Genomic DNA, 25,884 nt, shown 5'->3' on the forward strand with positions numbered 1-25,884 from the left:
ATCGTGCTGAAACTGGGACCACAAAACTACCACGTTTCCCAATATTTCGGCCACAAGTAGTTAAGTGTGTAAGCCTATATATCCAATATTTAGGCTTTTTTTCTCATGTTTATATTGCCTTTCCGTTATATTTAAATCTCCTTTCCAAGGCTCCTTTATCTTTTTTTTGTCAAGATTTCAAGACGCTGCTGTAGTCTATTTTTAGAGTTCACAATGAACTACTGCGTTTTAAGTCTTCTCCTGACCATGGATTTAGCCACTGTGGCCGTCAGTTTGTCTACATGCAGTACGCTGGACATGGATCAGTTTATGAAAAAGCGCATAGAAGCCATCCGTGGACAGATACTGAGCAAGCTGAAGCTCACCAGCCCCCCGGAGACATACCCCAAGCCCGAGGAGGTGTCGCGGGATATCGTCGCCATCTATAACAGCACGAGGGACCTGTTGCAGGAGAAAGCCAACGATCGGGCGGCGACGTGTGAGCGCCAACGAAGCGAGGAGGAGTACTACGCAAAAGAGGTTCACAAAATCGACATGCAACCCCTCTTCCCCTCTGAGAGTAAGTGTGTGTGTTTGTGTGTGTCTGTGCGCGCGCCTGAATACGTGCCAGAGCGCACGCGCACCTGTGTAACGGTTTAATGCATAATTGAAAAGCTCCAATAACCAGTAATTACCCACTGGACACAGAAGTCAGTTCAACGTACATTTGGTTGAGTTGACAACTAAAGTGAATTCAACAAAACATGTCACCATGTCATTGAAGTTAGGTTAAAATTTGGGTGACTGCAAATCCAATCCGTTTTCCCCTGTGAGTTTTTGGGTTGAAATGACATGGAAACAACGTTGATTCAGCCAGTTGTTGCTCAGTGGGTAATATTATCTGCAACGTTTTCAAAGATCGCCATTCCCTTTATGTATGTCATCATGTGTGTTTGGGATTATTTGGGGGGGGAAACTATACGAACTATTGTAAATCGCTCCAATTTGTAAGTCGCTCTGGATAAGAGCGTCTGCTAAATGACTTAAATGTAAAAATGTAAATGTAACTATTCCTGGCACTGCTGCATCCAGGCAGGCAAAAACAACGATACTGCGAACCCTGCAGTTCGGCCTGTGCTGCTAGAGCGGTCATCGAGAAAAAGTAGCCTGACTTGAACCTCTCTTGAGATAGGGGGATCGATTTCATCCTAGGCTGACTCCCGGCGCCGCCTTGACAATGTGTTATTGCATAGTTATGAGGTAGTAGAAGCAGACTACAATGAAACACTGATGCAATATTTACCCCCACCCCCCATCTCACTCTACAGAAAGAGTTCGTGGGTAAATTTGTAACATAACACGAGTGTTTTTCCCTCGTGTTATGTTAATTCAGCGTGTCCTTGCCGGAGTCTCTCCAGCCTGGAGCTGCTGTGTAGATAGGGGACAGGGGTGAGCTCCAAGGACTCATTAACCTCACAGAGAGGCCTATGAGTATTTCTAACACATTGAAGGAGTGGATTATATCAGTGATAACCTCTTATTCTGTCACGTTCCTGACCTATTTCTGTTAGTTTGTTGTATGTGTTAGTTGGTCAGGACGTGAGTTTGGGTGGGCATTCTATGTTTTCTGTTTCTATGTTGGTTTAAGGGTTGCCTGGTATGGCTCTCAATTAGAGGCAGGTGTTTGGCGTTTCCTCTAATTGAGAGTCATATTTAGGTAGGTTGTTTCACAGTGTTCGTTGTGGGTGGTTGTCTCCTGTGTCAGTGTTTGTCGCACCATACGGGACTGTTCGGTTTGTTTGTACATCGTTCTTTTTGTGTAGTCTATTTTCCCTGTTCGTGCGTTCTTCGTGTTGTATGTAAGTTCGTATAGTTCAGGTCTGTCTACGTTTTCGTTTCGTTATTTTGTTAATTATTCAAGTGTTTTCGTTTCGTGTTTATTCCGTCTTGTTTAATTAAAATATGTCATTTCACAACGCTGCGCCTTGGTTCAATCACTACTCCTCCTCTTCGTATGAAGAGGAGGAGGAACAACGTTACAGAACCACCCACCAAATAACCAGAACCAAGCAGCGGTGTAACGGGAGGAAGGGACAGCGCAAGAAGGAGGAATGGACATGGGAGGATGTTTTGGACGGTAAAGGTTGTTACACATGGGAGGAGATCCTGGCTGGAAGGGATCGCCTCCCATGGGAACAGCTGGAGGCACTGAGGAGAGCAGAGGCAACCGGAGAAGGGAACCGGCGTTATGAGGGGACGCGTCTAGCACGGAAGCCCGAAAAGCCCGTGAGTACTACCCAAAAATTTCTTGGGGGGGGGCTAAGAGGTAGTGGGTCAAGGGCAGGTAGGAGACCTGCGCCCACTTCTCAGGCTAACCGTGGAGAGCGGGAGTACGGGCAGACACCGTGTTACGCAGTAGAGCGCACGGTGTCTCCTGTACGTGTGCATAGCCCAGTGCGGGTTATTCCACCTCCCCGCACTGGTAGGGCTAGACTGAGCGTTGAGCCGGATGTCATGAAGCCGGCTCTACATATCTGGCCACCAGTACGTCTCCTTGGGCCGGCTTACATGGCACCAGCCTTACGCATGGTGTCCCCGGTTCGCCTACATAGCCCGGTGCGGGTTATTCCACCTCCCCGCACTGGTCGGGCGACGGGGAGCATTCAACCAGGTAAGGTTGGGCAGGCTCAATGCTCAAGGGAGCCAGTACGCTTGCACGGTCCGGTATTTCCGGCGCTACCTCCCCGCCCCAGCCCAGTACCACCAGTGCCTACTCCACGCACCAGGCTTCCAGTGCGTTTCCAGAGCCCTGTTCCTCCTCCACGCACTCTCCCTATGGTGCGTGTCTCCAGCCCAGTGCCTCCAGTTCCGGCACCACGCACTAAGCCACCTGTGCGTCTCCAGAGCCCTGTACACACTGTTCCTTCTCCCCGTACTCGTCCTGATGTGCGTGCCCTCAGCCCGGTGCCACCAGTGCCGGTACCACGCACCAGGCAAATAGTACGCTTTGAGAGTCCAGTGTGCCCTGTCCCTGCTCCCCGCACTAGGCTTGAAGTGCGTGTCTCCAGTCCGGTGCCTCCAGTTCCGGCACCACGCACCAGGCCTACAGTGCGTCTCAGCCGGCCAGAGTCTGCCGTCTGCCCAACGGCGCCTGAACTGTCCGTCTGCCAAGCGCCGCATGAACTGCTCGTCTGTATTGAGCCTTCAAAGCCGCCCGTCTGCCATGAGCCTGCAAAGCCGCCCGTCTGCCATGAGCCTACAGAGCCTTCCGCCAGACTGGAGCCGCTAGAGCCTTCCGCCAGACAGGAGCCGCTAGAGCCTTCCACCAGACAGGAGCAGCCAAAGCCTTCCGCTAGACAGGATCAGTCTGAGCCATCCGTCTCCTCAGCTCCATCTGAGCCATCCGTCTCCTCAGCGCCGTCTGAGCCATCCGTCTCCTCAGCGCCGTCTGAGCCATCCGTCTCCCCAGCGCCGTCTGAGCCATCCGTCTCCCCAGCGCCGTCTGAGCCATCCGTCTGTCCCGAGCCATTAGAGCCGCCCGTCTGTCCCGAGCCGTCAGAGCCGTTAGTCAGTCAGGAGCCGCTAGAGCCATTCGTCAGTCAGGATCTGCCAGAGCCGCCAACCAGACAGGATCTGCCAGAGCCGCCAACCAGACAGGATCTGCCAGAGCCGCCAACCAGACAGGATCTGCCAGAGCCGCCAACCAGACAGGATCTGCCGGAGCCGCCAACCAGACAGGATCTGCCAGAGCCGCCAGCCAGCCATGAGCGTCCAGAGCCGTCAGCCAGCCATGAGCGTCCAGAGCCGTCAGCTAGCCATGAGCGTCCAGAGCCGTCAGCCAGCCATGAGCGTCCAGAGCCGTCAGCCAGCCATGAGCGTCCAGAGCCGTCAGCCAGTCATGAGCTGCCCCTCAGCCCAGAGCGGCCATTAATCCAGAACTGCCCCTCAGTCCAGAGCTGTCTCTCTGTCCGGAGCTGCCTTTCAGTCCGGAGTTGCCCCTCTATCCTGAGCTACCTCTCTATCCTGAGCTACCTCTCTATCTACCTCTCTATTCTCACCTACCTCTATGTCCTGAGCTACCTTGTCCCGGAGCTGTCCCTTTATTTTGTGTTGCCTATATTAGGTGGGTGGAAGAGAGGGGTGGTCATTCTGAGGGGGATTAGCAAGTTGGGATTGACTATGGTGGGGTGGGGACCTCGTCCTGAGCCTGAGCCACCACCGTGGTCAGATGCCCACCCAGACCCTCCCCTAAACTTTGTGCTGGTGCGCCCGGAGTTCGCACCTTAAGGGGGGGGTTATGTCACGTTCCTGACCTATTTCTGTTAGTTTGTTGTATGTGTTAGTTGGTCAGGACGTGAGTTTGGGTGGGCATTCTATGTTTTCTGTTTCTATGTTGGTTTAAGGGTTGCCTGGTATGGCTCTCAATTAGAGGCAGGTGTTTGGCGTTTCCTCTAATTGAGAGTCATATTTAGGTAGGTTGTTTCACAGTGTTCCTTGTGGGTGGTTGTCTCCTGTGTCAGTGTTTGTCGCACCATACGGGACTGTTCGGTTTGTTTGTACATCGTTCTTTTTGTGTAGTCTATTTTCCCTGTTCGTGCGTTCTTCGTGTTGTATGTAAGTTCGTATAGTTCAGGTCTGTCTACGTTTTCGTTTCGTTATTTTGTTAATTATTCAAGTGTTTTCGTTTCGTGTTTATTCCGTCTTGTTTAATTAAAATATGTCATTTCACAACGCTGCGCCTTGGTTCAATCACTACTCCTCCTCTTCGTATGAAGAGGAGGAGGAACAACGTTACATATTCTCAGTGGGCCGTCTCTGAATTCCTGTTTCCCCCGACTGCTATAACCCCTGTCAAAATTGATAATACACTCACACGTCAAGTTTCTTCACGGTTTTACATGTCAAAAGCATGAAGAACAGTTTTGAGACATCAAGTTTTATTCCTTTCATCTCAGGAGGCAGTGGGGATATTGAGAAAGTGGTGTGTGTTTTGTGTGTAGACCTACACTCCCAAATTGGATTGGATTAACAGGGGTCTGAGAGGCTAACCCTGGGCTCCCAGAGTCACCACAATTACCTAATTTGAAGTTGTCTTTACCCCCTCACGGCTTTCAAGTAATAAACCACTGTGTTTTCTAACTACATTTTTACATACACATTCATATTTTCAAAGTCATGGTTGCCTAAACATAATAATAATATTAAACGCTGCTATCGTGCCATTTATTCTGTAATCATTTTTTCTCCTCCAGATCAAATGTGAGTACACGGCATGGAGGAAAAATTCATTAGGAGATATTTTATATGCCCCAAGGTATATTTTGCATTAAATATTATCCTTGGCCCTGCCCGTTGTATAAATACCCTACATTTGAATAGATCAGGCAATGTGCCAAGCGCAGTCAGGAAGTCATTTACAGGGTATAAATAATCCTGAGTCAACATCCAGAGAAAAAGTCTGAATTTTTTATTTTATTGATCCTTTTTAATCTTCACTTCTGACCCTGCTCCACTCTTTAGCTCCTGGGAGGAAAGATGACAAAGAGAGAGAGACAGGAGAGAGAAAGTGAGAGAGGGAGTCAAACCACCAGTTGTTAGTCCCATAATGCACAGCCAAAGATGATACGGATGGCTATTTTTTTAACAGTCGTGTGTGTGTGTGTGTGTGTGTGTGTGTGTGTGTGTGTGTGTGTGTGTGTGTGTGTGTGTGTGTGTGTGATCCAGTGTCAAAGTGTGAATGTCTTTGCCAGCTAATGATGCACACAGACACACAAACACACAAGGGTATCAACCTTATTTGGTAGGGTGCCAGGAAGTCCTCGGAGGCAGCACTGTGGGGCACCATGGCACTGGAACTCACACTAAAATGTGCAAGGGGGAGAGGATGGGCTGTGGAGTGGAGGGACCGGAGCAAGGGGGAGATTGAGGGACGGTGTAGTGGGGGCAGAGACAAGCCCACAGTGCACTATTTAAACCAGCAAGCAGGCATTGTACATATAATACTGAATGCTGCCCTGGGCTCTGCTCTGCCACTTGCTCCATGGACAATTCCAGCAGGAGACGCACTGTTGCTGGGCTGTGGAGTGGTTGGTAGAAAGGTAACCTATCCTTCCCCCATCCCAATCTCTTCCTCTCTCTTTCTCATCTCCCCACTAATTTTTGCCCCTCATTGATACTCATTGGCCCCCATTTAAACTCTTCCCAATGTTTGCCTTCTCTCACGCCCCCCTCACCCCTTTCCCAATCTCATATGTATGTGTGTGTGCGTGCTGCATCTTTTTCAGCCTTGTCACCTAGGCTATGTCATGGGGCAGTCTCTCATGATGCTGCATTATGGACTGTACAGTGGCAAGAAAAAGTATGTGAACCCTTTGGAAATACCTGGATTTCTGCATAAATTGGTCATAAAATGTGATCTTCGTCTAGGTCACAACAATAGACAAACACAGTCTGCTTAAACTAATAACACACAAACAATGATATGTTTTCATGTCTTTATTGAACACACTGTGCAAACATTCACAGTGCAGGGTGGGAAAAAGTATGTGAACCCTTGGATTTAGTAACTGGTTGACCCTCCTTTGGCAGCAATAACCTCAACCAAGCGTTTTCTGTAGTTGCGGATCAGACCTGCACAACGGTCAGGAGGAAATTTGGACCATTCCTCTTTACAAAACTGTTTCAGTTCAGCAATATTCTTGGGATGTCTGGTGTGAACTGCTCTCTTGAGGTCATGCCACAGCATCTCAATCGGGTTGAGGTCAGGACTCTGACTGGGCCACTCCAGAAGGTGTATTTTCTTCTGTTGAAGCCATTCTATTGTTGATTTGCTTCTGTGTTTTGGGTCGTTGTCCTGTTGCATCACCCGACTTCTGTTGAGCTTCAATTGGCGGACAGATAGCCTAACATTCTCCTGCAAAATGTCTTGATAAATTTGGGGATTCATTTTTCTGTCGATGATAGCAAGCTGTCTAGGCCCAGAGGTAGCAAAGCAGCCCCAAACCATGATGCTCCTTCCACCATACTTTACAGTTGGAATTCGTTTTTGATGTTGGTGTGCTGTGCCTTTTTTCTCTCCACACATAGTGTTGTGTGTTCCTTCCAAACAACAACTGTAGTTTAATCTGTCCACAAAATATTTTGCCAGTAGCGCTGTGGAACTTCCAGGTGCACTTTTGCAAACTTCAATGTTTTTTTTGGACAGCAGTGGCTTCTTCCGTGGTGCCCTCCCATCAACTCCATTCTTGTTTAGTGTTTTACGTATCGTAGACTCATCAACAGAGATGTTAGCATGTTCCAGAGATTTCTGTAAGTCTTTTGCTGACACTAGGATTCTTCTTAACCTCATTGAGTATTCTGCGCTATGCTCTTGCAGTCACCTTTGCAGGATGGTCACTCCTAGGGAGAGTAGCAACAGTGCTGAACTTTCTCCATTTATAGACAATTTGTCTTACCGTGGACTGATGAACATCAAGGCTTTTAGATATAGTTTTGTAACCCTTTCCAGCTTTATGCAAGTCAACAATTCTTAATCTTAGGTCTTCTGAGATCTCTTTTGTTCGAGGCATGGTTCACATCAGGCAATGCTTCTTGTGAATAGCAAACTCAAATTTTGTGAGTGTTTTCTATAGGGCAAGCCAGCTCTAACCAACATCTCCAATCTCGTCTCATTGATTGGACTCCAGGTTAGCTGACTCCTGACTCCAATTAGCTTTTGGAGAATCATTAGCCTAGGGGGATCACATACTTTCCCCAACCTACACTGTGACTGTTTAAACGATGTGTTGAATATAGACAACAAAAATACCATAATTTGTGTGTTATTAATTTAAGCACACTATGTTTGTCTATTGTTGTGACTTAGAGGAAGATCAGATCAAATTTGATGACCAATTTATGCAGAAACCCAGGTAATCCCAAAGGGTTCAGATACTTTGTTCTTGCCACTGTACAAGCTGATACAACATTGGCCTGTTAGCATGCCCTCATTGCCCTATACAGGAAAATGTTGTTTAGCATAGCCCCGCCCACTCTCTAAGTTATTGTATGTCTCCAGTGTGCTATAGCTCTCCTGTGGACTAGAGCTTTCCAGGAACACAGTGACCCTAGTGTGTTTGTGTGTGTGTGTGTGTCTGTTGGGGATAGTTTTGCCATTCCCTTTACCGTGGTGTATGTATGTTTAAACTATATGTGTTGCTTGCTTTTATAAAATGGGATTTAGATGATGTCATGTACACAGCATCGTTCAAAGGCAGGGGTTAAACTAATAGCCTCATAATTTAGCAGCACATTAATTCTGACTTGTTCTTCATGTGCAAACCTTTATTGACTATGATAAGTGGTCGGAGAGGAGAAAGCATTATAGCCTAGACGTAGAAGGAGGGCATCGTGAGAGTAGCATCAGCTATGCTGTCTTGTCCTTGTGATAAGACAGGAATGCTGGTTGGTTCAAATTTAACAGTGGAGGAAAAAGTACAAATTGTCATACTTGAATAAAAGTAAAGATACCTTAATAGAAAATGACTAAAGTAAAAGTGAAAGACACCCAGTAAAATACTACTTGAGTAAAAGGGGTTGGGAAAACACATTTCAGTTGAATGCATTCAGTTGTACAACTGACTAGGTGTCCCCCTTTCCCTAAAAGTATTTGGTTTAAATAATACTTAAGTATCAAAAGTAAATGTAATTGCAAAAATATACTTAAATATCAAAATTAAAGTAAAACTATAAATCATTTAAAATCCCTTATTTTATTAAGCAAACCAGACGGCACCATTTTTATTTTTAAAATGTAAGGATAGCCAGGGGCACATTCAACACTCAGGCATAATTTACAAAACAAAGTATTTGTGCTTAGTGAGTCCGCCAGATCAGAGGCAGTAGTGATGATAAATGCGTGCATTGGACCATTTTCCAGTCCTGATAAGCATTCAAAATGTAAACAAGTACTTTTGGGTTTCAGGGAAAATGTATGGAGTAAAAAGTATTTTCTTTAGGAATGTAGTAAAGTAAAAGTAGTCAAAAATATAAATAGTTAAGTCAAGTACAGATACCCCCAAAAATCTTTCAAGTATTTTTACTTAAACACTTTACACTTCACAATGCAAACTTTACAATGCAAACTGTTACAGCTGTACTTGAATATAGAACATTCTGCTCGTTATATACTGAACAAAAATATAAACGCAACACGCAACAATTTCAAAGATGTTACTGAGTTACAGTTCAGATGAGGAAATCAGTCAATTGAAATAAATAAATTAGGCCCTAATCTATGGATTTCACATGACTTGGGCAAGGGCGCAGCCACAGGGAGGCCTGGGAGGGCATAGGCCCACCCATTTGGGAGCCAGGCCCAGCCTTTCAGAAAGAGTTTTTCCTCACAAAAGGGCTTTATTACAGACATAAATATTCCTCAGCACCCCCTCAGACGATCCCGCAGGTGAAGAAGCCGGATGTAGAGGTCCTGTGCTGGCGTGGTTACAAATGGTCTGCGGTTGTGAGGCCGGTTGGACGTACTGCCAAATTCTCTAAAATGACATTGGAGGCGGCTTATGGTAGAGAAATTAACATTAAATGATCTGGAAACAGCTCTGGTGTGCATTCCTGCAGTCAGGATGCCAATTGCACACTCCCTCAAAACATGAGACATCTGTGGTATTGTGTTGTGTGACAAAACGGCACATTTTAGAGTGGCCTTTTATTGTCCCCAGCACAAGGTGCACCTGTGTAATGATCATGCTGTTTAATCAGCTTCTTGATATGCCTCACCTGTCAGGTGTAGGGATTATCTTGGCAAAAGAGAAATGCTCACTAACAGGGATGTAAACACATTTCTGTGCGTATGGAACATTTCTAGAATATTTTATTTAATCTCGTGAAACATGGGACCAACACTTTACATGTTGCGTTTATATTTTTGTACAATATAGAAGTGCAATCCTCGTTCAGAGCAGCCTACTCCTCCCATGATTTTAGTCATATCACTGGGGAGTGTTTGTATTAAACTATATGTGGCATTTGATTTACATTAACGTTAACTTTGGAAATGTACATTGTAGAACAGAAGATTACATTGTACATAGTGTAGTACAATTTACTACACTATCTAAACTACACTCAATGCTTTAGACACTGATATGTTGTGCGCACAGAAAATCACCGGACATATTTACAACTTATGAGACGTGGCTGGGCAAACATTTCAAAGTGGTTTTTAAGAGAGGTCAGCCGCTAAGGAGCTAACACAGTGAGCGTAAATAGAGACCACATGTTGATTCTGCCTTTTATTTAGTCATGTGGATTCAAAGGAGCACTAATTACCTAGCCTTTCAATAATAACACGTCAGTACATTACACTTCGAACATCAAACTTTACATGGTTCAAATAAAAATGCATTATGGCAAGTTTGAATCACTTCAGATTTGGAGTGCTTCGGTGTGATTTATAAAACAGAAACACCTTATTTACATAAGTATTCAGCCCCTTTGCTATGAGACTCAAAATTGAGTTCAAGTGCACACTTGAGATGTTTCTACAACTTGATTGAAGTCCACCTGTGCTAAATTCAATTGAATGGACATGATTTGGAAAGGCACACACCCGTCTATATAAGGTCCCATAGCTTAAAGTACATGTCAGAGCAAAAACCAAGCCATGAGGTCGAAGGAATTGTCCGTAGAGCTCCGAGACAGGATCGTGTCGAGGCACAGATCTGGGGAAGGGTACCAAAACATTTCTGCAGCATTTTAGAACATAGTGGCCTCCATCATTCTTAAATGGAAAAAGTTTGGAACCACTAAAACTCCCCTAGAGCTGGCCGCCCGGCCAAACTGAGCAATCGGGGAGAAGTACCTTAGTCAGGGAGGTGACCAAGAACCCGATGGTCACTCTGACAGAGCTCTAGAGTTCCTCTGCTCTGTGGAGATGGGAGAATCTTCCAGAAGGACAGCCATCTCTGCAGCACTCCATCAATCAGGCTTTTATGGTAGAGTGGCCAGGCGGAAGCCACTCCTCAGTAAAAGGCACATGACAGCCTGCTTGGAGTTTGCCAAAAGGCACCTAAACGACTTTCAGACAATGAGAAACAAGAATCTCTGGTCTGATGAAACCAACCTTGCACCATCCCTACGGTGAAGCATGGTTGTGGGAGCATCATGCTGCGGGGATGTTTTTCACCGGCAGGGACTGCTAGACTAGTCAGGATCGAGAGTAAGCTGAATAGAGCAAAGTACAGAGAGATCCTTGATGAAAACCTGCTCCAGAGCACTCAGGACCTCAGACTGGTGCGAAGGTTCACCTTCCAACAGGACAACGAACCTAAGCACACAACCAAGATAACGTAGGAGTATGCTCTGGGACAAGTCTCTGAATGTCCTTGAGTGGCCCAGACAGAGCCCGGACTTGAACCCGATCGAACATCTCTGGAGAGACTTGAAAATAGCTGTGCAGCGACGCTCCCCATCCAACCTGACAGAGCTTGAGAGGATTTGCAGAATGGGAGAAACTCCCCAAATACAGGTGTGCCAAGCTTGTAGCATCATACTCAAGAAGACTCGAGGTTGTAATCGCTGCCAAAGGTGCTTCAACAAGGTACTGAGTAAAGGGTCTGAATACTTCTGTAAATGTGATATTTCAGTTTTTAACTGTTTTTGCTCTGTCATTAAGGGATATTGTGTGTTGATTGATGAGTGGGGAAAAAAACAATTTGATCCATTTTAGAATAAGGCTGTAACATAATCAAACGTGGGAAGGGCCCGTAAGTAAGCATTTCACGTAGTCTATACCTGTTGTTCACGAAGCATGTGACAAATACAATTTGATTTGTTATTTTGCTTTTGTCCAGTTTTTTGTTCTTCATAATATAACTCTCCTAAGGTGAGCTAGCTAGCTAGCCTAGCGCTGTGTAGAGACATTCTTCTGGTGAGAGTTTGCAAAGGGGCCAGATAATAAGAAAGGCCCAGTGTGTGTGTGCCAAGTGTTTGAGTTACATAATGACATCTAATCAGCTTTTTAAACTTTCTGCAGGAAGGATGTGTCACTTTTGTTATGGGAAGCAGAGAGTGTCAGACTTACATAGGTCTTAAAGACAAATGCACATTTATGAATAGCACTGCTTGTATTAAGATGTAATGGTGTGTATTGTGTGCATGCATGTGTGTGTGTCCATGTTTGTTTACATGTTTGCTTATGTGCATTCAAGCATGTACAATACCAGTCAAAAGTTTGGACACACCTACTCATTCAAGGGTTTTTCTTTATTTTGACTATTTTCTTCATTGTAGAATAATAGTGAAGACATCAAAACTATGAAATAACACTTGAAATCATGTAGTAACCAAAAAAAGTGTTAAACACATCAAAATATATTTTATGTTTGAGGTTCTTCAAAGTAGCCACCCTTTGCCGTGATGACAGCTTTGTACACTCTTGGCATTCTCTCAACCAGATTCATGAGATAGTCACCTGGAATGCATTTCAATTAACAGATGTGCCTTGTTAAAAGTTAATTTGTGAAATTTCTTTCCTTCTTAGTGTGTTTGACCCAAACAGTTGTGTTGTGACAAGGTAGGGGTGGTAAACAGATATGGATCAAGTCCATATTATGGCAAGAACAGCTCAAATAAGCAAAGAGAAACGACAGTCCATCATTACTTTAAGACATGAAGGTCAGTCAATCCAGACAATTAGAAGAACTTTTAAAGTTTCTTCAAGTACAGTTGCAAAAACCATCAAGCGCTATGATGAAACTGACTCTCATGAGGACCGCCACAGGAAAGAAAGACCCAAAGTTACCTCTGCTACAGAGGATAAGTTCATTAGAGTTAACTGCACCTCAGATTGCAGCCCAAATAAATGCTTTACAGAGTTCAAGTAACAGACTGTTCAGAGGAGACTGTGTGAATCAGGCCTTCATGGTCGAATTGCTGCAAAGAAACCACAACTAAAGGACACCAATAAGAAGAAGAGACTTGCTTGGTCCAAGAAACATGAGCAATGGACATTAGACCGTTGGAAATCTGTCCTTTGATCTGATGAGTCCAAATTTGAGATTTTTGGTTCCAACCGCCTTGTCTATGTGAGACGCAGAGTAGGTGAACGGATGATCTCCGCAGGTGTAGTTCCCACCGTGAAGCATGGAGGAGGTGTGATGTTGTGGAGGTGTTTTGCTACTGACACTGTCAGTGATTTATTTAGAATTCAAGGCACACTTAACCAGCATGGCTACCCCAGCATTCTGCAGCGATACGCCATCCCATCTGGTTTGCGCTTAGTGGGACTATCATTTGTTTTCAACAGGACAATGACCCAACACACCTCCAAGCTGTGTAAGGGCTATTTGACTAAGAAGGAGAGTGATGGAGTGCTGCATCAGATGACCTGGCCTCCACAATCACCCAACCGCAACCCATATGAGATGGTTTGGGATGAGTTGCACCGCAGAGTGAAGGAAAATCAGACAACAAGTGCTCAGCATATGTGGGAACTCCTTCAAGACTGTTGGAAAAGCATTCCAGGTGAAGCTGGTTGAGAGAATGCCAAGAGTGTGTTAATCTATCATCAAGGCAAAGGGTGGCTGCTTTGAAGAATCTAAAATATATTTTGGTTTGTTTAACACTTTTTTTGGTTACTACCTGATTCCATATGTGTTATTTCATAGTTTTGATTTATTCAATATTATTCTACAATGTAGAAAATAGTACAAATAAAGAATGTGAAGGTGTGTCCAAACTTTTGACTGGTCCTGTATGTGCTTGTGTTCTTGTCTGTGTGTGTACAGTATGTCTGTGTGCCTGTTTAGTATGTTAAAGATCCAATGTAGCCGTTTTTATCTCAATATCAAATCATTTTTGGGTAACAATTAAGTACCTTACTGAGATTGTTTTAAATTAAAATGGTCAAAATGAAACAAAAATAGCTTCTTAGCAAAGAGCAATTTCTCAAGCGAGATTTTTGCCATGACTGTCTGGCAGTGGGCTGAGTGGGGAGAGGGAAAACAAGCTGTTATTGGCAGAGAGGTTTGGAACTATCTTTCTTATTGGTCTATTAACTAATTTACCGCCTGGTGATGCCACCAGGCAGGCCAAAACGTCATCCCACCAAAACAGGCAGAAATTTCAGGTGGTCTTTTGAAACAGCTTTTACACTAAAAGTGCATTATCATAATTTGCCTTATTTTCGCAGTATTATTCCCTCAGTGCAGAAATATGAAGTACAGACAAATCTAGTTTTTGACCGCACCGGACCTCTTATATAATATCAGCATCGTTGTTCGTTTGTGTTTGACTGCTGCTGTTTGTGTGTTCGGATGTGTTAGCTCAGTACGTTGAAGGCCTCGTATGTGTTGATCCTGGTGTGGCTTGATGTGTGTGATGGATTGTGTTTAGTTTAAGTGAACACTCTTGCCTATCTCCCCTGCACTGCTGTAAATAAACACGGTCGTGTGGCGTGTGTGTGCGCGTGCGTCCGTATGTGCGTTCGTGCGTGTGCTGCTGCTTCGTGAGGAGAGGGCTGTACAAACAACAGCCAAACAGATGAACACAAACACACTGTGGAGAGCGGGCCCGTTTTGAACTATTTTGGGAGCGAGTCAAAGCCTCACGCTCACGCTGTTTGCCACTATTATTAGCCGCATCTGACTTTCACCAAGCTGTTTCGAGGGAGAGGGACTTTCCTGGGTTTGGTGCCACGGTACCTCAAGCAATTGCACGTCAGTCTTGAAGGGATATTGTCCGAAAGCAACTCTTATAGTCAATGTGTTGCCCCTGTATCCCTGTTCCAGGTATATGGCTGTGATACGTAATCCTATGCCTTTCTTTATACCGGTGGCTTTATTGTTGCTGTGTCGTGGAGCTCTATCATAATGCAACTGTGTTTGATATGTAATCATAATGCCATGTCGCCTTGGTGTTGTGTAGTTCTTTGAGGTCTACAGTAGGTCTTTGTCAGTGTTCAGTTTCTCTGCTGTCGTGCACCCTGTTGATGTCTCATTGGTGCTCTTAGAGAGGGAGAAGGAGAGAGAGAGACAGAGCCAGGAGGTATCAGCAGCAGCAGCACTGTGGGGTTGTTGTTGAGAATGGGGCTCGATCCTCCGCGAGACTTACGCAAGACCTTGGACGCTGCTGCCATTTGAATTGGAGGACAACCGTGGCCAAGCAGCATTGCGTAACCGAGGGAAAGATCGAAAAAGAAACGGGGAAAGAGAGAGAAAGAGTAAGCAAAAGAATAACAACTGTTCCTCCAACGACTTTTGGTATTGTTTACAACAATGGGACAGGTTCCCGTGTAAGATGCTACTCTAACAGGACAGTAATAGAAGGGATTGAGCCCTAGTGCTGCTGTTAGTGGAGGGCAGTTTGGTGAATGTGTACTGCAGAGAGGCACGTTTTATGGGACTGGTGAATGTGTGATTGCGGTTTGTAATGTTATGCAATCGCCGAGCAGAGGATAGTGTATTGCTGTGTGTGTCATAGTGTTCCGAAGGTTTATGTATTCAGCGATTAATGAGGTGAGGTATTCTCCCACTGAGTTTGGACCAGGCCACTGCTACCCAGCATGCATGCGCACCCGCTCTCTCTCGCTCTCTCTTGCTCGCTCTCGCTCGCTCTCTCTCATACACACACACATTTAAACACAAACATACACACACCGCCATGAGGTCTCTCTTTTTCTCCTTCCCTCTTACACTATTTCTCCTCGTCTTTCTCCCTCGCTGCTCTGTTATGCTGCTGCCTAGCTTGCTTGTTTTCTGGTTGCCATACAGCAACAGTGGAGAGGGACCATGTGTCTGTCTGGTGGCTGAAGCCCAAAAGCCCCTCTCATCTGAGTCTCTCTCTCTCTCTCTCTCTCTCTCTCTCTCTCTCTCTCTCTCTCTCTCTCTCTCTCTCTCTCTCTCTCTCTCTCTCTCTCTCTCTCTCTCTCTCTCTCTCTCTCTCTCTCTCTCTCTCTCTCTCTCTCTCTCACACTGTGTGTTTCTGTGTATGTGTGTATATACATTTCTGTGTGTGTGCGTGTTGGTCTGTTGCTGGGAAAGATGCCTGTGGAGACTGACAGGCCTTCGTGGAAGGGGCTTCAAAGCACCGGGTATTTTTAGTTCCCAGGGATTATGTGCAGAGTTGTTTTCAATTTGCTATTGGCAGGTGAGTGGCTGGGCGGAGGCGTCTGCAGGGAACGAGACAGGCGGGAGCTCTCTTCCGTCTCACATTCCCTCTCACCCGTTCTGTCGTCTTTTTCTCCCCTTTACTCTCACCCCCCCCCCCCCACTTTGCCTCTGTGATCTCCTGTCTGTCTGTCCCTGTTTCCTTCTCGACTTCTCTCTTTATCGCTGTCTCGTTGTTCTCCTATTCCATCTGACGAGTTTCACTTTCTCAGCCAGTCGCCTTTTCCCCTCCCCTCTCCTTTCCTCGACCTCTTCGTTACCATTTCTTGACGAATATTTCTCTCCTTTCTTATTATTGCGCATGCCTTTTTTTTTTATCCTCAGATGGTCGTCTTGATTCCACACAGGATCTGTCTCTCCCTCTCTCCCGCTCACCTTTGCATTCCTCCCTTCCATCTTTTCTCTCCTCTCCGCGTCTCCTCATCTCAAATAACATTTTATTTGTCACATGCTTCGTAAACAACAGGAATAGACTAACAGTGAAATGCTTACTTACGGGCCCTTCCCAACAAATATAGAAGAAATAACAAGGAATAAATACACAATGTGTAACAACAACTTGGCTATATACACAGGGTACCAGTACCGAGTTGACGTGCAGGGGTACGAGGTAATTGCGGTAGATACAGTGCATTCTGAAAGTATTTAGACCGTTTCACTTTTTCCACATTTTGTTACGTTACAGCCTTATTCTAAAATGGATTAAATAAAACATTTTCCTCATCAATATATACACCATAGCCCATAATGACAAAGAAAAAACAGGTTTTTAGATCATTTTTTAACCAAGCCATGAGGTCGAAGGAATTGTCCGTAGAGCTCCAAGACAGGATTGTGTCGAGGCACAGATCTGGGGAAGGGTACCAAAACATTTCTGCAGCATTGAATGTCCCCAAGAACAAAGTGGCCTCCATCATTCTTAAATTGAAGAAGTTTGGAACCACCAAGACTCTTCCTAGAGCTGGCCGCCCAGCCAAACTGAGCAATCGGGGGAGAAGGGCCTTGGTCAGGGAGGTGACCAAGAACCCGATGGTCACTCTGACAGAACTCCAGAGTTCCTCTGTGGAGTTGGGAGAAACTTCCTGAAGGACAACCATCTCTGCAGCACTCCACCAATCAGGCTTTTATGGCAGAGTGGCCAGACAGAAGCCACTCCTCAGTAAAAGGCACATGACAGCCCGCTTGGAGTTTGCCAAAAGGCACCTAAAGGACTCTCAGACCATGAGAAACAAGATTCTCTGGTCTGATGAAACCAAGATTGAATTCTTTGGTCTGAATGCCAAGCATCACGTCTGGAGGAAACCTGGAGCCATACCTACGGTGAAGCATGGTGGTGGCAGCATCATGCTGTGGGGATTTTTTAGCAGCAGGAACTGGGAGACTAGTCAGGATCGATGGAAAGATGGATGGAGCACAGAGAGGTCGTTGATGAAAATCTGCTCCAGATTGGTAGAAAACATTTACAGAAGCCTAAGGCATTGGGTGGTTTAGCTCTACCAAATTTTAAGACATACTATTGGGCTGCAAATTTCAGAGCCCTTTTGTACTGGCTGCAGACTGATCCTACTGGCCCTAGACCACTCTGGGTCCAGATGGCTGCTCCACTTTCTTCTGTGTTGTACTCGTCTCTCCCAGTGTCCCTGGACAAAAGGTGTGTCAACCCAATTGTAAAGCAGTCTCTTAAAATTTGGAATCAGTTCCGTTTAGCCTTTAGCCTCCGAGGCTTTTCTCTATCAGGCCCAATTAATCAGAACATTTTATTTCCTCCATCTTTGAATGATGGGGCTTTTGGCATCTGGCACTCACTAGGCCTCTCCTCACTAGCCCAATTATTCTTTGATGATACATTTGTCTCTTGCTCAGCTACAGGAAATGTTCAACCTCCCCCAATCCCACTTTTTCCGCTATCTCCAGACTAGGAACTTTGTCAGAGCTAACACACCTGAATTTCCCCATAGGCCTGCGAATACAGCTGTAGAGAGCATCTTTGAGCTGAACAAACTTCCTAGGGGCGCAATTTCAGATGTATATGCAATCATTCATGACTTACAGAACCCTCCTTTGGTGCCTTTAAAGACTCGATGGGAAAAGGATTTGGGGGAAGGACTTGGGGAAGACACCTGGGAATCTGTGCTGCACAGAGTGCATTCGTCCTCTTTTAGCACTAGACACAGCCTCATTCAATTCATTGTGGTTCACCGTATCCACTGATCCGGGGCCAAACTAGGAAGAATATTCTCAGATTTTGATCGTACCTGTGTCCGATGTAAAATGGAACCAACCACACTGTATCATATGTTTTGGGGCTGTCACAAAAGGTCAGGTTTCTGGGAATTCATATTTAAATGTTTCTCTGATATATATGACACTGTTATAGAGCCGTCTCACCTTACAGCACTTTTTGGAGTAATGCCCATAGGTGCCCCCCTGTCAAGAATTCAGTTGGACACTTGCTTATACAACTCTTTTAGCTAGATGACTAATACTCCAGAACTGGAAGATGGCAGTTTCCCCCATCTTATAAATATTGGGTGAGAGATGTGTTGTGCTCTCTGAAACTAGATTTTTTTTTATTCAATACACGTGGGAACCCCAAACTGTTTCATGAGGCTTGGGCTCCATTCCGGTCTTACTTTAAACAGTCCATCTCTAATGGCATTCATATTAAAGCAATAATATGTCTGTATTTGACTCCCCTGTGACTTAAGGGCTGGATGAGCATTTCTTTGTGTTTTTTGGGGGGGGGGGGGCATTAAGGTTGATGATGTGCTTATTGATTGTGACCTGCGGATGCCCTGTTCATCTTGCCCAGTCAGAGACTAAAATGTGAGCTTGTTTTGCCCTGTTTTTATTTTTATTTTGTTCACGCTTACATAAAATAAAATAAAATATATATTTTTTAAAGCATTGTCAACTTTGTTTTTGGTCCAGTGGATGGTCGGTCTGTGGCCATAACTGTCTGTGAGTGGTTGCATTTCTCCACCCCTGTCCCTTGTCTGTTTACAGGAACAATGGTGAGGTGTCTGCTCTGTCCCTGTACTACAGATTGCCCTTTAACCTTTGTAGCCTTCTGCCCGGTGTGTTTAACTTGTCTAAAGTACGGTATCTTTAAAGCTATTATTTTTTATTTGTATTTTTTATAGTTGAGTATATTATTTATATTGTTTTGTGTTGTCTTGTGTGTAAAATGGAATAAACAGAGTTACATTTTTTTTAATAAATCTGCTCCAGAGCGCTTAGGACCTCAGACTGAGGTGAAGGTTCACCTTCCAACTGGACAACGACAGGAGTGGCTTCGGAACAAGTCTCTGAATGTCCTTAAGTGGCCCAGCCAGAGCCCAGACTTGAACCCGATCTAACATCTCTGGAGAAACCTGAAAATAGCTGTTCAGCGACGCTCCCCATCCAACCTGACAAAGCTTGAGAGGATCTGCAGAGAAGAATGGGAGAAACTCCCCAATGACAGGAGTGCCACGCTTGTAGCGTCATACCCAAGAAGACTCGAGGCTGCAATTGCTGTCAAAGATTCTTCAACAAAGTACTGAGTAAAGGGTCTGAATACTTATGTAAATGTGATATTTCAGTTTTTTCTTTGTAATACATTTGGGGCATTGTGTGTAGATTGATGAGGGGGAAAAACTATTTAATACATTTTAGAATAAGGCTGTAACGTAACAAAATGTGGAAAAAGTCAAGTGGTCTGAATACTTTCTGAATGCACTTTTAAGTACATATAGGTAGTGACTAGGCAACAGGATAGATAATAAACAGTAACTGCAGCAGTGTATGTGATGAGTCTAAAGAGTTAGTGCAAAGAGAGTCAAATGCAGATACAGGGCTCTATGCTGACTTTTTCTTTACAAGGAACACGTGTGTGCCTAAGTGGAAAAATGTAGGCTGGCACAAATAAATGTTGGAGCACAATGATAAATATTTAAGGTAATAAAGCTAGAATCCTACATTTTTCTAGGCGCACTGGTGCTCCTAAATAAAAAAAATCCAGGTTGCACAGAAAAATATTTAGGCACATATGTGAGTAAAATGGTCGCACTGTAAAGTCCTGAGATAGTCCGGGTAGCTATTTAGTTACCTACATAGCAGTCTTATGGCTACTCCTGGTAGAAGCTGTTCAGGGTCCTGTTGGTTCCGGACTCGGTGCATCGGTACCACTTGCCGGTCCAGAGTGTGTGAGAGAGAACAGACTGTCCGTGCATAGAGGAAGCCTGGGGAATCTGAGAGCATGTCTTACAGAAGTGAGAAATGCTCCAAAGTAGGTCAAATCATTTTCCCTTCGGTCTGTCCTGGGATATCTCAGCCCTGCAAACCAATATTTGGTCTCAATTTCCATTTTCAAATGGTAAAAATTACTCTGAGGTAGCAAACAGTTGCATCCGGTAATTTTACAAAGTCATAAATCAGACGTTTTGGGGAATTTGAACAAACATTTGGATATTTTCCTCGTAATTCATGGCTTGTAGGACCATTCCAACAATGAAGAAAATGAATGTCTCCTCATAAAATATATACCACTTAATGTCATATTTGATTAAAGCCACATGTTATGCCCTAAAGGTCTCCAGGCAACTCAAATGTTTTAATATTACACAAAACACCCTGTAATATCCCCCAGTGTGTGTGTGTGACTGTGTTTGCATGCGCCGTGCCAATTTAGCTGCAAAAACACTTGCAGGTGTTGTTATGAAAGCCTAATACCACCGTTTTTATTGAAACCGCAGTTTTAAGCCTGGTCCCAGATCTGCTTGTGCTGCATAGCTAACTTCTGGTTGTTGTCATGCTAAATGTTTGGCATGACAATGATCATAGGAATTGGCAAGACAGCACACACAGATCTGGGACCAGGCAAGTTTTCTCCCGAGCAGAACCTTGTGAGTTAGGCGTTTTAACTTCAGCTGTTTTTTCACTGATTTGCACTGTTTATCATCAGGGAGTGAGGGCAGGAAAATCTACTTGTCTTCAGTTAAGGAGACGAAAGAGCTTGTTGAATGAGATTTGAATATAGTGTGTAGATCCTAAGTAAAAACTGTGCGGACATTTCTATTGGCTAACCATTAGCGAAAGGAGTCAAAGTCGAGTACTGCTGGAGCAGTGGGCTCAGCCGAAACCAGCGCAGAACAACTCCAAATTAAACAGTTTGGCCTTAAATTGTTTTTTTCTTTCTCGAAGGTCAAATGTTTGCCCACTGCAGGTGTTTCACTGAGCTGTGCCAAGCACCGTGAAGTCCCTTTCATGTAAAAAGTAAAAAAATAAAAAATAAAAACTCCTTCATGTCGCTCTGTAAAGTAGAAGCCAGACACAGCTTGAAACATCGCTCTTTGTCAAACAGTCTGCAATTAAGGCCAGTTTTAGTGTCATTTCAGTATAAACTGAGAGAGTTTGGGCAGCTGGAGGCTAGTCTAACTTCTCACACACACACACACACACACACACACACACACACACACACACACACACACACACACACACACACACACACACACACACACACACCACGGTGTACTGTATAAAACCTGCATGTCTGGAGTGCATTAAAGGACAAAGATGATGCTGGCTGCAGTTCTGGAACCGCTCCGGGGACAGGAAGCAAGTGGGTGGAGCCAGGGCGCAGGAAGTGTGTGTAGGGTCAGTGGAGGTCGCTGGGAGGGGTTGCATTGGTTGGCACAGGTCCCTGTGACTCTGCTGTTTAGATAACTGCACAGCAGACATTGAGCAGTTCACAGTCCTCCCGGCTCTGGAGCCGTGGGAAAGATGCATATTTAATGTAATTCCCCCAAGATGAACGCTACTGGACGCTCTTCAGAGGAGGAAAGGGGGCACCGTCATACTCAGTGAATTTCATAGAAATGTAAATAGTGAAACATTAAACAAGTTATCCTTATGAGATAAAACTATACTAAATATAATCGCGTCACCAAATAACTGAAAAAACTACAGAAGCCTCAACAGCACCTTCTAGAGTAGCACCATGGTGTAGCTGGACACTCACTACCGTATTCCAAACTGCCTCTGGAAGCAACGTCAGCACAAGAACTGTTCGTTGGGAGCGTCATGTAATGGGTTTCCATGGCCGAGCACCCACACACAAGCCTAAGATCACCATGCGCAATGCCATGCATCAGCTGGAGTGATGTAAAGCTCACTGCCATTGGACTCTGGAGCAGTGGAAACGCGAGTGATGAATCATGCTTCACCATCTGGCAGTCCGACGGAGGAATATGGGTTTGGCGGATGCCAGGAGAACGCTACCTGCCCGAACGCATAGTGCCAACTGTAAAGTTTGGTGGAGGAAGAATAATAGTCTGGAGCTGTTTTTCATGGTTCGGGCCCCTCAGTTCCAGTGAAGGGAAACCTTAATGCTACAGCATATAATGACGTTCTAGTTGATTCTGTGCTTCCAACTTTGTGGCAGCAGTTTGGGGAAGGCCTTTTCCTGTTTCAGCATGACAATGCCCCTGTGCACAAAGCGAGGTCCACACAGAAATGGTTTGTCAAGATTGGTGTGGAAGAACTTGACTGGCCTGCACAAAGCCCTGACCTCAACCCCATTGAACACCTTTGGGATGAATTGGAACGCCTACTGCGAGCTAGGCCTAATCGCCCAACATCAGTACCCAACCTCACTAATGCTCTTGTGGCTGAATGGAATCAAGTCCCCACAGCAATGTTCCAATATCTAGTGGAAAGCCTTCCCAGAAGAGTAGAGGCTGTTATAGCAGCAAAAAGGGGGACCAACTCCATGTTAATGCCCATGATTTTGGAATTAGATGTTTGGTGAGCAAGTATATACAGTGCCTTCAGAAAGTATTCAGACCCCTTGACTTTTTATTAGGTTTTAGCCTTATTTTATTAAGTTACAGCCTTATTCTGAAATGTATTGAATTGTTTTTTCCCCCTCATCAATCTGCACACAATATAACATAATGGCAAAGCAAAAACAGGTTTTTAGATAATAAAAATAAACTGAAATATCACATTTACATAAGTATTCAGACCCTTTGCTCAGTGCGCAGCTATTTTCAGGTCTCTCCAGAGATGTTCTATCAGATTCAAGTCCAGGCTGGGCCACTCAAGGACATTCAGAGACTTGTCCCGAAGCCACTCCTGCTTTGTTTTGTCTGTGTGCTTAGGGTCGTTGTCCTGTTGGAAGGTGAACCTTCACCCCAGTCTGAGGTCCTGAGCGCTCCGGAGCAAATCTTCATAAAGGATCTCTCTGTTTTTTGCTCCGTTCATCTTTACCCCGATCCGGACTAGTCTCCCAGTCGTTGACGCTGAAAAACACCAACACAACATGATGCTGCCACCATCATGCTTCACCGTAGGGCTGGTGCCAAGTTTCCTCCAGACATGCGCAGCTTCATCTTCAAATAATATTTTTGCCGAAGATTGTATCTCCGCCGGGCTGGGCAACCTGAGCATTTGCTATCTCATGGAATTCAGGACCAAGAGTTGAATCTTGGTTTCATCAGACCAGAGATGAATCTCATCTTGTTTCTCATGGTCTGAGAGTCTTTAGGTGCCTTTTGGCAAACTCCAAGCGGGCTGTCATGTGCCTTTTACTGAGGAGTAGCTTCCGTCTGGCCACTCTAACATAAAGGCCTGATTCGTGGAGTGCTGCAGAGATGGTTGTCCTTCTGGAAGGTTCTCCCATCTCCACAGAGGAACTCTAGAGCTCTGTCAGAGTGACCATCAGGTTCTTGGTCATCTACCTGACCAAGGCCCTTCTACCCACGATTGCTCAGTTTGGCCAGCTCTAGGAAGAGTCTTGGTGGTTCCAAACTTCTTCCATTTAAGAATGATTGAGGAAACAGGATGCACCTGAGCTCAATTTCGAGTCTCATGGCAAAGGGTCTGAATACTTATGTAAGTAAGGTATTTCTGTTTGACATTGTAAGAAATGTACAAACATTTCTAAAAACCTGTTTTCGCTTTGTCATAATGGGGTATTGTGTGTAGATTGCTCAGTATTTTTATTTATTTAATCAATTTTAGAATAAGGAAAAATATGACAAAATGTGGAAAAAGTCAAGGGGTCTGAATACTTTCCGAAGGCACTGTATATAGGTTGTAATCAATAAATGTTATAATAGGGCACATTAGATTGTCTAAGTCTTGGATGTGGCCTAATATACAAGAACCAACCCCACAACTCTGGTGTCACAGGCACCCTCTTCCAGCTAACTCAGCCATTGTAACCACACCAGCCCATTGGTGTTGCTTTAACCTGCCATGGCAATACACTGTGTCAGCAGCACAAGGTGGAGAGAGAGTCCAGCCAAGCCCAGCACACTGCCCTCTCTTTCCTCTCAGGAAGGAAGCTGATGTTTGAAGTATCCTAGGACAAATTTCTTCCTCCCCGCGCAGGAAGAAATTCCTGGTTTATTATTATGAAACAGTGTAATCCCTGAAAGATGGGCCTAGTTTTTTTCCTCCCCCAGTTGCTTGTGTGACTTGCCAAGCCATCATAACTGACTTGCCTGGTTGAAAAATGTGATAATAAATAAATATATAAAGAGTATATGCTTGTTGTTTATTTTTGAAAAGTCCATGACAATCATTGCTTGGCTTCTGAATATACATGGGGGCAGTATAGTCTTTTTCTCCCAGCAGCACATGCCTGACTATTTTGCCATTGGCCTGTGATGTCATGGAAGTGATGAGTAATGAAGGGAATGATTAGAGGGATCAGGGGGCTGTCTATTCGCTGTGTGTGACAGCTCTCATGTGACATCAGGCTCCCCTCTGGGAGGAAAGAGGGAACGGAGGCCTTGGTCTGGTTAGTGAAAGTATAGTGCAACCCCTCTAACCAACCTCCTCACCCCCTCCCAATGAGCCTGCGCTTGGTGTGTTCCGTTCCGTGTGTGACATCACCACTGCCTCCTCGCTTCTCAATTCCCTGAATGAGCCCGGGTGCAGTGCACACAGACAGACCACAGCGGCGCCAGTTGTGGTGGATCATTTTGCTGTCACGTTCGTATAAATCAGTGTTACCGTGGTCTGACTGACTCTCTCTCTCTCTCTGCCACTGAACCTCATGTCAACCAGTGGTTGGCTTATTGAGTCACCCAGAATTCCCCAGTTGCCTTGAGGGAGGATGTATTACTGTATTGTGTGTGTGTGTGTGTGTGTGTGTGTGTGTGTGTGTGTGTGTGTGTGTGTGTGTGTGTGTGTGTGTGTGTGTGTGTGTGTGTGTGTGTGTGTGTGTGTGTGTGTGTGTGTCTGTCTGCTTGACTGTTTATGTTTTGTTGAGTAAAATGACCTATTGTGCAGTAGTTGTGTGTGAAAGAGCATTCCATATGTATATAACGGATATACAGTAGCTTTGTGTGTGTGTGCGTGCTTGCGTGTGTTTGTTTAGTTTATTACGATCCCCATTAGTTACTGTACATGCAGCAGCTACTGTTCCTGGGGTCCATAAAACTTACAAATACATAACGAAGTACAGAACAGTTATAGACAAGAACAACACAATATATCACATGAAATTATATATAAAAAAAATATTAAATAAAGGTTATATAGGAAAGACACATGGAGACAACAAAATATACTATGTACACACTATTCATATATTCATATTCTTATATACAGTACAGTTAAATTGCATCTTTAGAAAGAGGAGGTGCTGTGATACACCATGTATTTTTAATCAGTTTTTTAAAGCTAAATTGGCGTTTTGCTTGAGTAACATCTGGTGGCAGAGCGTTCCACGATGACATGGCTCTATACA

At 44.7% G+C, this 25,884-nt stretch overlaps 1 protein-coding gene across 1 annotated transcript in view; it reads left to right on the plus strand.

Moving 5' to 3' along the window:
* Positions 1–213: 213 nt before the first annotated feature.
* Positions 214–25,884, plus strand: part of LOC120031484 (transforming growth factor beta-2 proprotein-like) — a 34,659-nt gene continuing 8,988 nt past the window's right edge. Inside the window, exon 1 of the mRNA XM_038977261.1 lies at positions 214–559. Coding sequence (XP_038833189.1) covers positions 214–559 — 346 coding nt within the window. The remainder of the gene's footprint in view (positions 560–25,884) is intronic.

This window comes from Salvelinus namaycush, chromosome 37 (genome assembly GCF_016432855.1).
Source record: "Salvelinus namaycush isolate Seneca chromosome 37, SaNama_1.0, whole genome shotgun sequence".
Taxonomy (NCBI): Eukaryota; Metazoa; Chordata; class Actinopteri; order Salmoniformes; family Salmonidae; genus Salvelinus; species Salvelinus namaycush.